Raw genomic sequence first — 13,531 nt, 5'->3', positions numbered from 1 at the left:
GTCATTCATTTTGCTGTTAGACTGTTAATAAATCAGTTTATTTCCATTTTGTTTCCATTTTTATACTATTGAAAAAGCATAACAAACACTCTAAAATTCATGTTAAAAAGTCAAGAACGAAAAATAGCTAAGACATTTTGGAATAACAAAGAAGTTTAAGAGTGGCTACCCCATATCCAACCCATAAAATGCAGTATTAGTAACTGACTATACAATTAGATCCCTATTCCCATTCCACACATATAAAATAAATTCCATTTTAACTAAAGTTTAAAATGTAAAAGGCAAAGCTGTAAAGCTTATAGATTTTTATGATCTTAAGTAAAAAATGACTCAGGTAACACACAAAAACACAAACCATCAATGACTGATTATATTAATTTTAAAAACATAAAAGAAAGGACAAGCTACAGATTGGGAAAAAATATCTGTAAGATATATAACCATAAAGGAAGAGCACTAAATAATAGATAAAAAGGATTAATGAATCAATAAGAAAATGATAAACACCAAACAGCAAATGGACAAAGATTATGATTAGGTTATTTATGGAAGAAGTAATTTAGCCCATAAATCAAAAAAGATTTTCGATCAAGGAAATTAAACAATGAAATACTATTCCATCAGATTAGCAAAAACTATTAAGTATGAAGATACATCATGTTGGGAAGGTATAAAGAAACATGTTGCTGGTGGGCGTATAAATTGTTATAACTACTTTGGAGAGTAAGTTGGCAGTATCTTGTACATAAGATATGTGTATGCCTTATGACCTCGTGAATCAACTTCTTAGTGTCTACCCTGAAGCAACTCTTGCATGCTTATTCTGTGAATGAAAATTATTTTGGGGGAAATGTTTCAGATAAACATTATCTGCTATTGTAGAAGTTTTGAAAATATAAGTTACTGTCACCCTAGGAATTATTTAAGTATTTTATCTCCTTACCTTCAACAGGAAGTTGGGAGGCAAATTCTGAAGGCAAAGTTAAGAGAGCAAAATCCTGAAGTGCAGCTAGCCAGAGTCTGCTCAGTGTGCCAAGATCTGCGTAGACTAAGTCAAGCAAACCATCTGTTGGATGTGACCCATTTCTGACATTTTCTTCTGAACAGGTGGTAGTCTTCAAAGATTGTTTATGATTTTTATGTTTTTGTACAGCAATTATGTAGACCTGTTGAAGGTTAATTCATAAGTAGGAAAATCTTTTATATGCTGAAAAGGTGCCATAATATTTTTATATCTTCCTGAAAAGGCAGACTTATCTTTGAGCATATTGGACTTGAAATGCATTGTGATACCAAGAAGGCATACATGTGTAACCACACACACAAAACTGGGGTAGAGAGATCCAAAAATACTATCTTCAATGAGATACATTAGAGATAACAAATACCTGGTAAATATGCTGCCACTTTGCACATTTACATCCATGACAGCTATAAATAATTGATCATAGCACTCTTTCTCACTAAATCTGGTTATAATCTAATAATCCATCTCAATATATGGCTCCAGGCAGCCATCTCTGAACTGAAAAACTGAAAATATATTCATTCAAACTTACCACTAAATCACTACAAATAGTTTACATAAATATGTAATGGGCTACGGAATGTTAAAATATTCAACATAGTACATAACATGCACTATCCCTTTAACCACAATTCTAAAATCCAAAAAGCTCTGAAAAATTTAAGTTTGTGGAAAGCTAATCTGGTGGCAAAACTGACTAACTTTGCATGTGAGGCTGTTTATAATCTCTATACAACACAGTTTGAGTACAGATTCTAAGGTATCGCTCCAGACTTCCTAGATGGATACATGGAATATGTACTGTATTACTTTCCTAAAATCCCTAAAATCCTGAATTCCAAATATGATCACATCTTGTTCCAAGGATTTTTAGATAAGGGACTACAGACCTCAATTACGAAGAATATGTTGGTCAGTCATTATCTTTACTGAGGAAAGAACAGGAGAAGGCAATGGGCTTAAGCAAGAGTGCAGAGATTTAAATTATTAAAAATAATACCATGTGAGCAGAAAATTATTTGTAAAATAGGTTACAGAATTAGTTTACTCTAGTAAAAGCATGTTTAAAAGCATAAAGAGTTGATTCTTTAAACCATAAAGAGTTAAAGATAATTGGATCTAGTTTATTAAATCTAGGCCGAACTACTTCCTAACTGAGGTTTGTTAACCCTAAGTAATGATAAAAATAGATATTCTACATCCTTCAGGTTTAAAGTAGCTCCACTAGAGGAAACCCTTTTCATACATGTTGGTTAATTTTCTCAGTTGTAATCTGAGACTATATACCTTCGTTAAAATGACAGATGAACCAAGATTGGCCTTGTTTGATAACTGCAGAAGTTGGGTGATGGGTATATGTGAATTCATCAAACTATTCTACTTTTGCATATGCTCAAACATTTCCACAGTAAACTTAAAAATAATATAATTTTCTCCTGTTTTGGAAAGTAAACACAGAAAAGTTAAGCATTTTACGATAAGATTTCTTGGAAATCTTTATTCTTGGAAAAGAAAATGACTTTAATATTCAAAAGCATTCTATGAAAGAGCATTAAAAAAACATTAAAGTACGTGTTACAGAGTTGATAGAACATACAAGCAGACCCGTATTTCCAATATTTCAGATTTCAATAAAAATTAATTTTCATTGGTTATTATAAAGTCTCTGGCTCATAACTCTTCCTGCTTACAGTAGATAACAGACAATGGAGGACTTTTTAGAATGCTTGATTAACATGTCAATTAACATATAAATACCAGGTTGGAATTCTTTTGTTTACCTTAAAAATAGATTTACTTGTATTTTAAACAGTTAATTTCAGTTTATACCCTAAGGTGTTTATTAACAATTTCCAAAATTCCAGTTATAAATAAAGAAGTACCAACCTCTGCCCAGGCTTTTAGCACAGCTAAGATCTCCATGGTAGAAGCACTTTCATTATACAGGTGACTTAGAGCTTCTTTTCCAGCCTGTATTTTTGTTAATGATGAAACAAGCAACTGATGAATTCTTCGGAGATCATTAAGGTCACTTACAACTCCACTTGCTATCCAGGCACTACAAACCTGGTTTTTAAGGAAATCAAAAGTTATATTTAAGAATTTTAAATATCTACTTGTGAGATCAGCAGAGTTCACCCACATCTCAGGAATTCAGTCACCAACACCATCTTGCTATCAAAAAACCCAATGGAATGTGGCTGACAGCGATAGTCAGAAGTCAGCATTTCAAAAGAGAATGAAGTCTAAGGTTGAAACAAGGAAACCAGTGCTACTAAGTACATAAATTGAAGAATTTTCAGTGTTATTAATATGGAGAAATGAAGCCATAAAATTATAACCATAAATGTTTGGATTAATATTTGAATTAAATTTCTAATCTTGACTATTTCATCTCATTATTTTAAAACCAGAGATTGTGTGGTTAACTAATGCAACTTAAAAGATAAAGCACTTAACATGCAAAGCCCTGATGAAGATTTTGGATCTTTTGAAGATGATATATTTTTAATTTTAAAAACAAAACATCACTAATAATTCAGCAACGCAGAAAATTTACTTAATTATCAGGGGTTGTCTATGGTTTTTCCAAGTGTTATATTTCTTTTTCTATGGAAAATTTATTTTTTTCTCCTCTGTGAATTTATTTAGTTCTTGTCTCATTTCACAAAAGATTTCCAGCTGCTTACATCGAGAACATATAATAAATTGATGATAAATTAGAAACTCAGTATAACATTAACATAGTTCTCTGAATATTGAAAGCACTCAAATGTATCTTAAATACACTGAATAAAGGTCAGTTGAAAGAACTGACTTAAAATTATATTTTTCCATTATATTTACAATTAATTTATTCATGCCAGTCCTGCTCTTAATTACTTCAGTTCATCAGGGCTGGATAGTGTTTGACAACTCAACCCAAGAAAAACAACTGTTTAAAATTGTATATTAGGGTTGGCCAGTCAGCTCAGTTGGTTAGAGTGATGTGTTGTTAGGAAAATATAGAAAATGGTCAGGGCCCCTCAGATGTTCAGAATCTTGCTGAGCATTTGCTATGAAGAGGTTGTGTGTAGGTGGAGTTAGAGCGCCTGGGCGGAGTTAGAGCACCTGCTCGGTGCCACCTTGGCTGGAGTTTACTGCCTCCAGCAGCCGCCACCACACAAGCGGCCATGCTTTCCAACCTAAGACTTCCAAGGACCTGTTTGCCAGTTACCTAGCTCAAAGACCTGCATGTAAGGGGTCTGGTGACCTAGCCTGGTGTGTGAGGGGTCTGGTGACCTAGCCTGGCTTGTGAGGGGTCTGGGGACCCAGCCTGGCGTGTGAAGGGTTTGTGACCCAGTCTGTAAATGGGCTTTAGGGGTCTGTGAGCTCCAGACCCAGCCCTAGCTCGACAATTGGCCCAGTCGGGGCAGGATTACCGGCAGGTAAAAGAGCCCAGCAACTGGCGTGGTCATGTAGCTTTATATGTTGTAACACCAAGGTCAAGGGTTCAGATTCCTGTACTGGTCAGCCACCAAAAAAAATAGATAAATAAAAAATAAAAAGAAGAGGAAAAGGGTAAGATGAGATTGATGGTAAGATAAATACAAAGAAAAAACTTGGAATCAAATACTAACTAGGAAAAAGCTTCATATTTTTAACCATTTACCTGACATGCTTTGGCAGTGACGTCAGGTGGTGTCTCTGAAGTAAAGGCTGGTCTAAGTGCTGCTCCTACCTGGCAAGAAATTAAAACATATCAAACATCAGTAAGATAGCACAAGTTCTCTATTAAACGTTATTTTAAAATTATTTATTTATAATAGGTATTACGGACACCTGTTGTTTTTGCCCTGCTCAGCATATCTTCCCTGGTAACCTAGTAGTTACCTAGTAACTGCATCCCAATTTTTCCTTTGGGGAATCATTTCTCTTCCCAACCCTCAGTCCATGTTGTTGCTTTGGAGCTGACAGCACTGTCTGGCTCCAGGAACCCACGCCGGAACAGTGAAAGCTCTCAAGACTTTTGCTGGGAATACTGAGAAAGAAGCACTGTCTTTTTATAAGGCGCTGGGTACTAAGACAGCCATCCTTGTATCACTTGGAGACAGCAAACCTGAGAATAAAGCCAGTGCAAAAGAAAGCTGAGCCAACTAAGAGACTCCTGACAATAATTTCCCTTTTCTCCTTAAGTGAGTTGTAATTGTATTTCTATCACTTACAATTGTAAGACGGCTAAAAATATAACAGGGCTCCCCCTAATTAAGTTGAATTATAATACGAGGATACTTCAAAAAGTTTCTGGAAAAATAGAGGTGAAAGATAATACAAATCTTTCCATGAACTTTTGAAAGTACCATATTAGTATTTTATACTAATATGATAATTCTGTGTAACTTGAATCCCTTCCTTTTGCTTTCTGCCTAAACATACATTGGTATTACCTGCTGGGAGGAAGTGATGGAGACTGCTAACTGCTGTGGATTGATTGAATTGTGTCCCCAAAGCTCATACATTAAAAGCTTAATTCCCACTGTAACCGTTGTGGGTGGGAAGTCCTACTATGGTAACTGAAAGGTGGGACCTTGAAGAGGTGATTAGATTGCAGGACCATGCCATAGTGAATGAATTAGTAATGGTGGTCAGAGGCATGGTTCTGAGGGCTTTAAAAGAAGAGCACATGAGTGGTTGGACTCTTTTTGCTCCACTATTTTCTACCCTTGAGACCCCTGCATTGCTGTAGCCACCAGCATAGAAGGCCCTCACCTTAAGTGTTCTCCATTAGTAATGGTGGTCAGAGGCATGGTTCTGAGGGCTTTAAAAGAAGAGCACATGAGTGGTTAGACTCTTTTTGCTCCACTATTTTCTACCCTTGAGACCCCTGCATTGCTGTAGCCACCAGCATAGAAGGCCCTCACCTTAAGTGTTCTCCGGACTTCCCAGTCTCCAAAACAGTAAGCAATAAATTTCGTTTTCTTTTAAATCATCATTATTTTGTTATAAGCAATAGAAACAGACATAGACTAATTAACTAGTGAACTGCTCTGGTCTCCCTAACTGCTAGCCATCAGAAACTGTCTCTGAATCATAATAGGAGATATCCTCGGATGAATGCTATTAGAAGATTACAAGACAGGTGATGATTTTATCTTCTTTGCTCTTTCTAGATTACTCAGTGCACCAGCCAAACACAATCAGTTACAAAAGATCACAGAATCAGTAACAGAAACCCAAATCCTTCCTTAAGAAGAAAAAAAAGGAGGTTATATATACTATTCTATTCTAGGAGTAATGATTTGAAGGTAAAACATGCATATAACCTAAATAGAATATTTAGTAATGATTTAATGTTATGTTGCTTATTCAAATATTTTGTAAGGGATTTCATTACTAAAGTCCTTTATTCCCCCAAATTAGCAAGGTTTAATTACGAAAATTTAAAGTTATAAAAGACCTGTTTTATGTACCATTTTGCTTTTCCTTGAAACTTTATAAAATATTTGCTGACAATTTCTTCTTCAAACATATGTATGTTCTATATACTGATTATACTGGTGATATTAGTAGAGATATATACTCATTTATGAATTAAAAGGTGACAGGCCAGTTAGTGTGCCTAATAAAATTCTCTAGCAGAAAGTGCTTACATTGGCTTGATACTGTTCCAGAATCACATGACCTGGAAACTCTGGTTCTGGAATAGCTGCAAATCGCCGAATAACAACTAACAGTGTTTCAAGGCCAGAAAGACGGAGCTGGTCACTATGATCTGTGGCAGCCATAAAAGCCATGCGAATCAAGTCAGCAAGATGTAGCACCAAAAAGTCATCTATAAGATTAAAAAATATTTTATCAAAAAAAAGAATATGCTAGAACTAAGATTTATGTTAAGTGATAATTTCTCCTTTAATTTCATACCTAGACTTTTAAGTACCTCTGATTTGATCTACTGTTTGTTAAATACAATCTTTAAGCTGAATTTAATGCACACTGCAAATACACAAAAATTATCCCAAAGTAAGTAATTATATGCAGCTATTCAAAAACCAAAGGCAGAATTAGCATCCTTTAAAAGACTGCTAATAATACTTAAATAAAAATTTTGTTCAGACTTTCTGACAAAAGTACATAAATTGGCACTAAGGAAATGTTGGGATTTGATAAATTAGCCAGTAATTTATTCTCTTTATGTCAAGTTGAAGCTAACAGACTTAATGATCCTTTTTTAAAAAGTTTCATATGTTTCTTTATATGGACTAGATTATCTTATTTTTGCATGTGTTGCTAAACATACAAATGTTGGGGGTATAAGAACATTTCTGGCTATAGAAATGATAAATGAGAATTCCTTTCATTCCCAGAATACATTCTTTGATATAATAATTCTCCTGGGAAGAGACATATGAAATTCATTTAGTAGTGTTCCAATAATAAAATATTTAGGGGTATAACTAACCTTTACCTAGAATATATTTGGGACTAATTCAAAGAATAATAGAGTTACAGTTCACACTGAAGAAACCAATGTATCTCAGTAAGTGTCGACTACAATTTTAATTGTGAGCACAGGAATTAGTATCTGCTGCATACCACTTTCATACCTATAAGTACCTAACACAGTGCTCATCACAAATAAGAAACTCCATAAACACTTGCCTGAAAACTAATTAAATCAGAGATACCTAATTCATAATTAGACTGGCAATAGCAACATTTGGCTTTGTAATTCTTTTGTCTGGTAAGAATACTTCTAAGGCATTTAGAAATGTGCATTGTGCCTTTGAACATATGTGCTTGAGTGAATTTGAGAAGACATCGAACCATATATAGAGAATAATAATAACATATAGGTAATAATAATAAAATTGAATAAGAGATCAAAATGGTCTTATAATCATGTTTGATTACACTTAGATAGGCTCAAACGTTTTTAGATAATATCCATTACACCAAAATAACGAATAGGCAAAAATTGATATGTTACAATTCAGAAAATAATTTTTAGAATCTAGTTAATGCACATACTACTTCCTAAGCAAAAGTGAATGCCAATTTAAGAAGCTTAATCTTTAAAAATGTATTTAAAAATTAAAAAATAGTAACTTTGTAGCCTATATAAATATTGCAATAAAGTTTCATAATTGATTTGGAAGAATAAAAACAATCTTTTAGTTTTTTTTTTTTTTTTCCTTTTTTGTCTTTTTTCGTGACCGGCAACGGATCGCAACCCTCAGTGTCGCGCCCGGACTGGGACCGGCAACGGGATTACAACCCTAGGTGTTGCGCCAGCACCTCGCTCAGCCAGTGAGCAGCCGGTCTGTATGTGGGATCCGAACCCTCGGCGGGAGCGCCGCCGCGCTCCCAAGCGGCGCACTGTAGCAGTGCGCCACCGGGCCGGCCCTAGTTTTGTTTTTTAAGTTTATATTAAAACCATTAGCAGACAGCATTTCTACATGTGGCATCTGGTCTTTTCATTACTATGCCACTTACTTCTTGAATCCCTTTTTTTCATTTCTTGTGCTAAGGCAATGTCAAAATGTGCACTGTTTGCATTCTCACACTGATTAATTATCCTACAGACACATTCAGCAGCAAAGACTCTAGTAGTCCATCGGGGATTGGTAAAAGGATGGGATTTTTCATCATTTCTGGTGGTCAGGACCGAGGCATCATCCCCTTTATCTCCTTCTTCCTCTTGCATTGTATCCACACAAGTTACAGCTGTAAAATCTTTTATCAAGAGAGAATACATGTAATTATAATTGGTTGGAAGATATATTAATAAAGAAACAAAAAATGACTTCAAATTCAGACTAGAATTACTGTTCATCAATCATATATCTTTTTTAATAACATCAAATAATCAGGTCTAGTATTTATAAATAATGGTGTTGTCTAAAGGAAATGCTATAAGGACTTTTCCAGGTCAAAATGACAGAGTTGTTAAATTATATTCAAAGTAAAAACCAATGATGTAACAAAGTTATTGCAAAGTCCTGTCTTATAAATAAGAATTCAAGAGAACCTGAAAGTTGTTTTCCTAATAAGAAGGGATGGAGCCACACTACAGAGGATAAAGAATTAAAATAAGATTATTGGCAAAATAAAATTAAGCCAGCAAGGCCAGGCGGTATAAATATAAAATTTTAAAAAGCTAAGTGAGACATAAGAAAAATGTAATCCGCTATGTACACACATACACATTTTCTTTTAAAGGAGAAGTCTTTGTAAGTGCTTAAGTAGTGGGATAGAAGACAACACTAAAAAAAGAAAACATACAGAGCATAGTGGTTGAAAGAGCAGGTGTAAATTACTAGAAGAGAAGAGGACCAATAAGAATGAAGGTAGAGGAGAATACAAAAAATTCCAGGAATTTTATGGCACCTTTTTTCCTTTCACATAATCCAGAGATCAGAGCTACAATAAATTATAAGGCTTGGGTAACCTGAGTTGGCAGCTACTGAAATACAGAGGAAGGCTCATGGATTTTTAAAGTTATATAGGCTTAGGATTGAATCTATCTGCTTGTGTCTTTGAGCAAGTTACTTACCTCTTCAAGCCTGTTTTCTCTTCTATAAAATGGAATAATACTGCCTATTCACAGGATGGGTTAAAGGATTAAATCTCTGAATCATGTACAATTTCTAGAACAGAACTGGTTTCTATCTTCTTTCTTCTTCTCATTTATTTTCTCTCTTGCACCAATGATATAGATTTTAAAGATTCAAATACACTCTCAATAACAACTATCTTGTATTAGCAAAGACATTAGGAAAATAACACTATTTTCTAATACTATTTGAAATTAACACTATTAAATGGGGAGAAACTGGCTCATTCAAAATGTCATAACTTTGGTGAGTTTTCTATTATACTGATATGAGAAAATCCTGCAAATATATGTATGAAAAGAAATGATGGGGCCACTATAAATTAGATCATACATTTTATAGCATAAATATCAACTCTATTTTTGTTTTATGACAGGAAAGTCATCTGAGACAATCAAAAGAGGAAAAAAAGCAGGCTTAAGTGTTGGATTTATATTTTTCAAATTAAAGAGAATTCTAAAACACTAAAACTAGAATCTTCATTTGAAAAAAGCAACACCAGACAATTATAATCCAAATTATTCAGACAAGACTGATAAATTGTCATGGCAAACAATTTTATATAAAGTTTTTATTTTCAACTTTTTAATTTCAACTAATAATCACCAGTACTTACCAGCTGATGTGGCGAGAACATCTTTACAAAGCTTTAACCAAAGGGAGAGTTTTTCTACTGCCATAGATGTGAGCATATGATTTAAAGTCTCTTTGATATCATGGCACAATCTTTCATCTGTCTCTTTGTCTAGTAAGGTCAATAATGCCCCTTCAAGGCCCATTTCTCTGATATTAGCATCTGACAAGAAGAAAATCGATGATCTAAGTAATACAGAAAACAAAACTGCCATATGAGAAGCACACACATTCAGTAGCTTTTTAAAATATTAGATACAAATATATATATATATTTTTTTCCTTTTTGTCTTTTTTCGTGACCGGTAACGGGATCGCAACCCTCGGTGTTGCGCCCGTACCGCGACTGGCAACGGGATCGCAACCCTCGGTGTCGTGCCCATACCGCTCGCAACCCTCGGTGTCGCGCCCGTACCGCGACTGGCAACGGGATCGCAACCCTCGGTGTCGTGCCCATACCGTGCTCAACCAGTGAGTGGACCGGTCTTTATATGGGATCTGAACCCTCGGAGGGAGCGCCGCCGCGCTCCCAAGCGCCGCACTCTACCGAGTGCGCCACCGGGCCGGCCCAGATACAAATATATTTTAAAGAACTAGTCCAAATATTGTGTCTTAATCTACTGAGGTCCATTTTAGTTCACAGTTAAAGTTTGGAATTATTTATGATCCTATATAGCTTTTTTTTTACGTATAGTAATGTCATTGAAAGATAAAAATATTTATTGAGTTATTAACATGACTTCTTAATTTAGGTAAACATTTTTACCCAAATAATGTTCAATACTTATAAATTTTATCCACCATTTCCAGATATGATTATTTTCTCTAGTCTAAAGTTAATTTCAATAAATAAACATAATTAAGTTTTCCTCATTCTGGTAAAAAGACTTTAAATTTATTAACATGGGAGTAAAGCCCAAACAGAAAAGAACCATGGTACAGAGAACAGTGTTTAATTACCACTTAACTAAGCTATTGTGGACTACTGAGTTAACATAAATCACTAGACAATATTCTAACTGCAAAGCAATAAAGAATCTCAAAGGGAAAAATACAAGCCTTGATCTAGCATCTATTTCCTTTAATTCTGAAAATGCCAAAAGAATAAATTTTCTCTTGAAGATTAACCCATCTAGCATTCATAAAAGCATTTAGATTCTAAAGATTATGGTACTATTTAGACTATTTTAAATAGGAATTATCTTTTAAATATCAGAGGAAGACAGTAGAAATGTTTCAGATTAGAGGTCTAAAAAGATGTAATAGCTAATGCAGTGAGTCATGACTGAATCCTATATCTATATGTAGGGATGAAGGGGGTAGGAAGGTGTCATAAAGGACATTTTTGGATAACTGGGGAAATCTGTGTGAGGACTGTAAATTCTATGTTGCTATTAAATCAATGTTGACTTTCCCAGGTGTAGAAATGGTGTGTGATCATGTAGGAGAATATTCTTCATCTTGGAAAATGCAAACTGAAATATTTTTTAATTTTTATGTCATAAGTTTGTTTATAAACACACCTTGTATGCTATGAGTTCAAGAGTTTGATCCAGTTATCAAAGAGACTGCACCTCTTAAAATGCTCCTCGTATCTGTTAAATGGATGATCCAAAACATCCTTATTTCTTTTTTTTTTTTTTTTGTCCTTTTTGAGACCAGCCGCACCGCGCTCAGCCAGTGAGCGNATGTAGGAGAATATTCTTCATCTTGGAAAATGCAAACTGAAATATTTTTTAATTTTTATGTAATAAGTTTGTTTATAAACACACCTTGTATGCTATGAGTTCAAGAGTTTGATCCAGTTATCAAAGAGACTGCACCTCTTAAAACGCTCCTCGTATCTGTTAAATGGATGATCCAAAACATCCTTATTTCTTTTTTTTTTTTTTTTGTCCTTTTTGAGACCAGCCGCACCGCGCTCAGCCAGTGAGCGCTGTGAGCGCACCGGTCATCCCTATATAGAATCTGAACCGCGGCAGGAGCGCTGCTGCACTCCCAGCGCCGCACTCTCCCGAGTGTGCCATGGGCTTGGCCCAAAACATCCTTATTTCTTAAGCTGTTGGTGTCTTACTATAGAGAAAGGTGCAGCAAATCCAGATCCAAAATACAAAGTCATCATAATTAGTAACTACCACTTGTTTTCCATTGAAAATGCAAATTCTTTCCTGGGCCCTCCTCATAGTGGCTCCTACAGACCACAGAAGTTGTGAACCTCCGGATGCTCTATCCAGCATGGCGCTGTCGGAAGCTCTGTGAAAGGTGCAAAGACCAAAAGCAGAAGGAATGACGAAACCACGCCAAGTCCTCCTTTCTTTGCAACCTTGTTCCCTTCCAAACTGAAGTACTTAGGGGTAAAATGTCATCAGGCCTGGTGTCTGCTTTCAGATGATCTGGCAAAAGGTTCATGTGTGTATGGACAGGAAGAGATATATATAAAATGAGTTCATAAAGATATTAGATGAATCTATGTGTCCACTGCATGGTTCTTTCAAATTTTTGATGGGTTTGAAAAATCATAAAATTTTAAAAAAGCAATTATATGAGTTCTTTACTATAACTTTACTCACATAGCTAATTCTATATTGTAAGAACATGTACCAGCATGTTTACACAATTAAAGCCTAAAGAAACAGATATAGATAATTTCTGTGGTGAATATAAACTGAAGGTCACTTTGGGGAGAATATCTGACATTGTTAGAAGATTAAAATTTCTTTGGTTAAGGTTAAGTAATCACAAAATAGTTTACAAATGACTTCAGCAACCTGTTTGATGTTTATTACACCAGTCCAGCCATAATGATTTACTCGAGTTGGAGCAAAACTTTTAATAATAAAACTCTAATTTAAAGAGCACAGGTTATTGACAGTAAAACACATTATGGATCTACACTGAGGGTTGCGATCCGTTGCCGGACACGGAAAAAGACAAAAAAAAAAAAAATAAATACTTAAAAAAAAATAAAAATAAAAATAAAAAAACTGAAAGCTCTAAGATACTGAAAGCTTTGTGAAGTCTGTGACTATCTAAAAGTATGACTACTGGGGGCCGGCCCAGTGGCGCACTGCGCTAGTGCGCCGCTTGGGAAGCGCGGCTGCGCTCCTGCCGAGGGTTCGGATCCCACATACAGACCGGTTCCCGCTCACTGGCTGAGCGAGGCGCGGGGGCAACGCCAGGGGTTGCGATCCCGTTGCCGGTCCCGGTCCGGTACGGGGGCGACACTGAGGGTTGCGATCCGTTGCCGGACACGGAAAAAGACAAAAAAAAAAAA

The 13,531-nt window shown here is 35.4% G+C and overlaps 1 protein-coding gene across 1 annotated transcript in view; it reads right to left on the bottom strand.

Moving 5' to 3' along the window:
• Positions 1-13,531, bottom strand: part of HEATR5A (HEAT repeat containing 5A) — a gene marked incomplete at its 5' end in the record, with an annotated part of 90,049 nt that overhangs the window by 14,664 nt on the left and 61,854 nt on the right. Inside the window, 6 exons of the mRNA XM_008567158.1 lie at positions 947-1,169; positions 2,918-3,097; positions 4,683-4,751; positions 6,661-6,842; positions 8,504-8,743; positions 10,241-10,420. Of these exons, the coding sequence (XP_008565380.1) occupies positions 947-1,169; positions 2,918-3,097; positions 4,683-4,751; positions 6,661-6,842; positions 8,504-8,743; positions 10,241-10,420 (1,074 nt within the window). The remainder of the gene's footprint in view (positions 1-946; positions 1,170-2,917; positions 3,098-4,682; positions 4,752-6,660; positions 6,843-8,503; positions 8,744-10,240; positions 10,421-13,531) is intronic.

Source organism: Galeopterus variegatus, unplaced genomic scaffold (assembly GCF_000696425.1).
Source record: "Galeopterus variegatus unplaced genomic scaffold, G_variegatus-3.0.2 Scaffold299, whole genome shotgun sequence".
Classification (NCBI taxonomy): domain Eukaryota; kingdom Metazoa; phylum Chordata; class Mammalia; order Dermoptera; family Cynocephalidae; genus Galeopterus; species Galeopterus variegatus.
Note: the sequence above shows the minus strand (reverse complement) of the source record. Positions and strands in the feature narration are given on the sequence as shown.